The sequence below is a fragment of the Notothenia coriiceps genome, unplaced genomic scaffold (genome assembly GCF_000735185.1).
Source record: "Notothenia coriiceps isolate Sejong01 unplaced genomic scaffold, NC01 NC01_scaffold00022019, whole genome shotgun sequence".
Lineage (NCBI taxonomy): Eukaryota > Metazoa > Chordata > Actinopteri > Perciformes > Nototheniidae > Notothenia > Notothenia coriiceps.
This window is the reverse complement of record NW_011354720.1, coordinates 335261-336029: the sequence shown is the minus strand read 5'-3', so window position 1 is coordinate 336029 and position 769 is coordinate 335261. Positions and strand designations below refer to the sequence as shown.

At 40.3% G+C, this 769-nt stretch overlaps 1 protein-coding gene across 1 annotated transcript in view; it reads right to left on the bottom strand.

Moving 5' to 3' along the window:
- Positions 1–278: 278 nt before the first annotated feature.
- The window catches only part of LOC104953629 (vacuolar protein sorting-associated protein 13D-like), a 13932-nt gene continuing 13441 nt past the window's right edge, over positions 279–769 (bottom strand). The window contains exon 7 of the mRNA XM_010780602.1: positions 279–462. Coding sequence (XP_010778904.1) covers positions 279–462 — 184 coding nt within the window. The remainder of the gene's footprint in view (positions 463–769) is intronic.

The window sequence follows — 769 nt, the reverse complement described above, 5'->3', positions numbered from 1 at the left end:
AGGTTTGATACATTTTTTGTCTTTTAAAAAGGTCAGAAAATACTTAAAAAAAATATACAGGTCAAAAGTGATGTCTTTAAATGTCTTGTTTTGTCAGTTTCACTCACTTAAAAATATGACATAAAACAGAGAGAAGCCGTTTTCTGAGGGCCTGAAAACTGTATTTTCAGCATACTTTCATGAAAAAACACTTAGAACTCAAAATAGTGGGCGATACTTGGCTGCAGATTGATTTTTTGATGCAGCTCTAGTCAGAAGCACTTAAGACAACAATGTTTCTATGACTGGAGTTGGCTCTTACCGATCTGTTTTTCGATGTCTGCCGCCTCATCGGGCGTCGCTCGGGGCAAGATGCCGGGGTCTGTGAAGCTCGTCTGGAGCAACGTGATGACCACAAACACAAAGAGGAAGCCTCCAATCACAGGGATGCAGCTGGTCAGGTGTTTGACCAGGAAGGGACAGCTGTGAGGAGAGGAAGAGAGGGGATGGATTACTAAGACATGACGAACAAAGGGAAAGGATATAAAGAAATCCAAGTCTCATATAACTGAGGCTGCTGTAGAAAGGCGAAGTCCCTCCCTTTCCGGGGGACCTCCATTGGACCTTATTTTGGAAAAATCATGTATTGAAGTCAATGGAGAGAGAAAGGTTATCTTTCGATCCTGTTTGAATTGTGCCACGACTTACAAATATGATGTTTGTCAATTTAAAAGATTATTTTGCAAGTCAAAAAAAAAAAAATTGTCGTAAAACTGTGAAGGAACACATT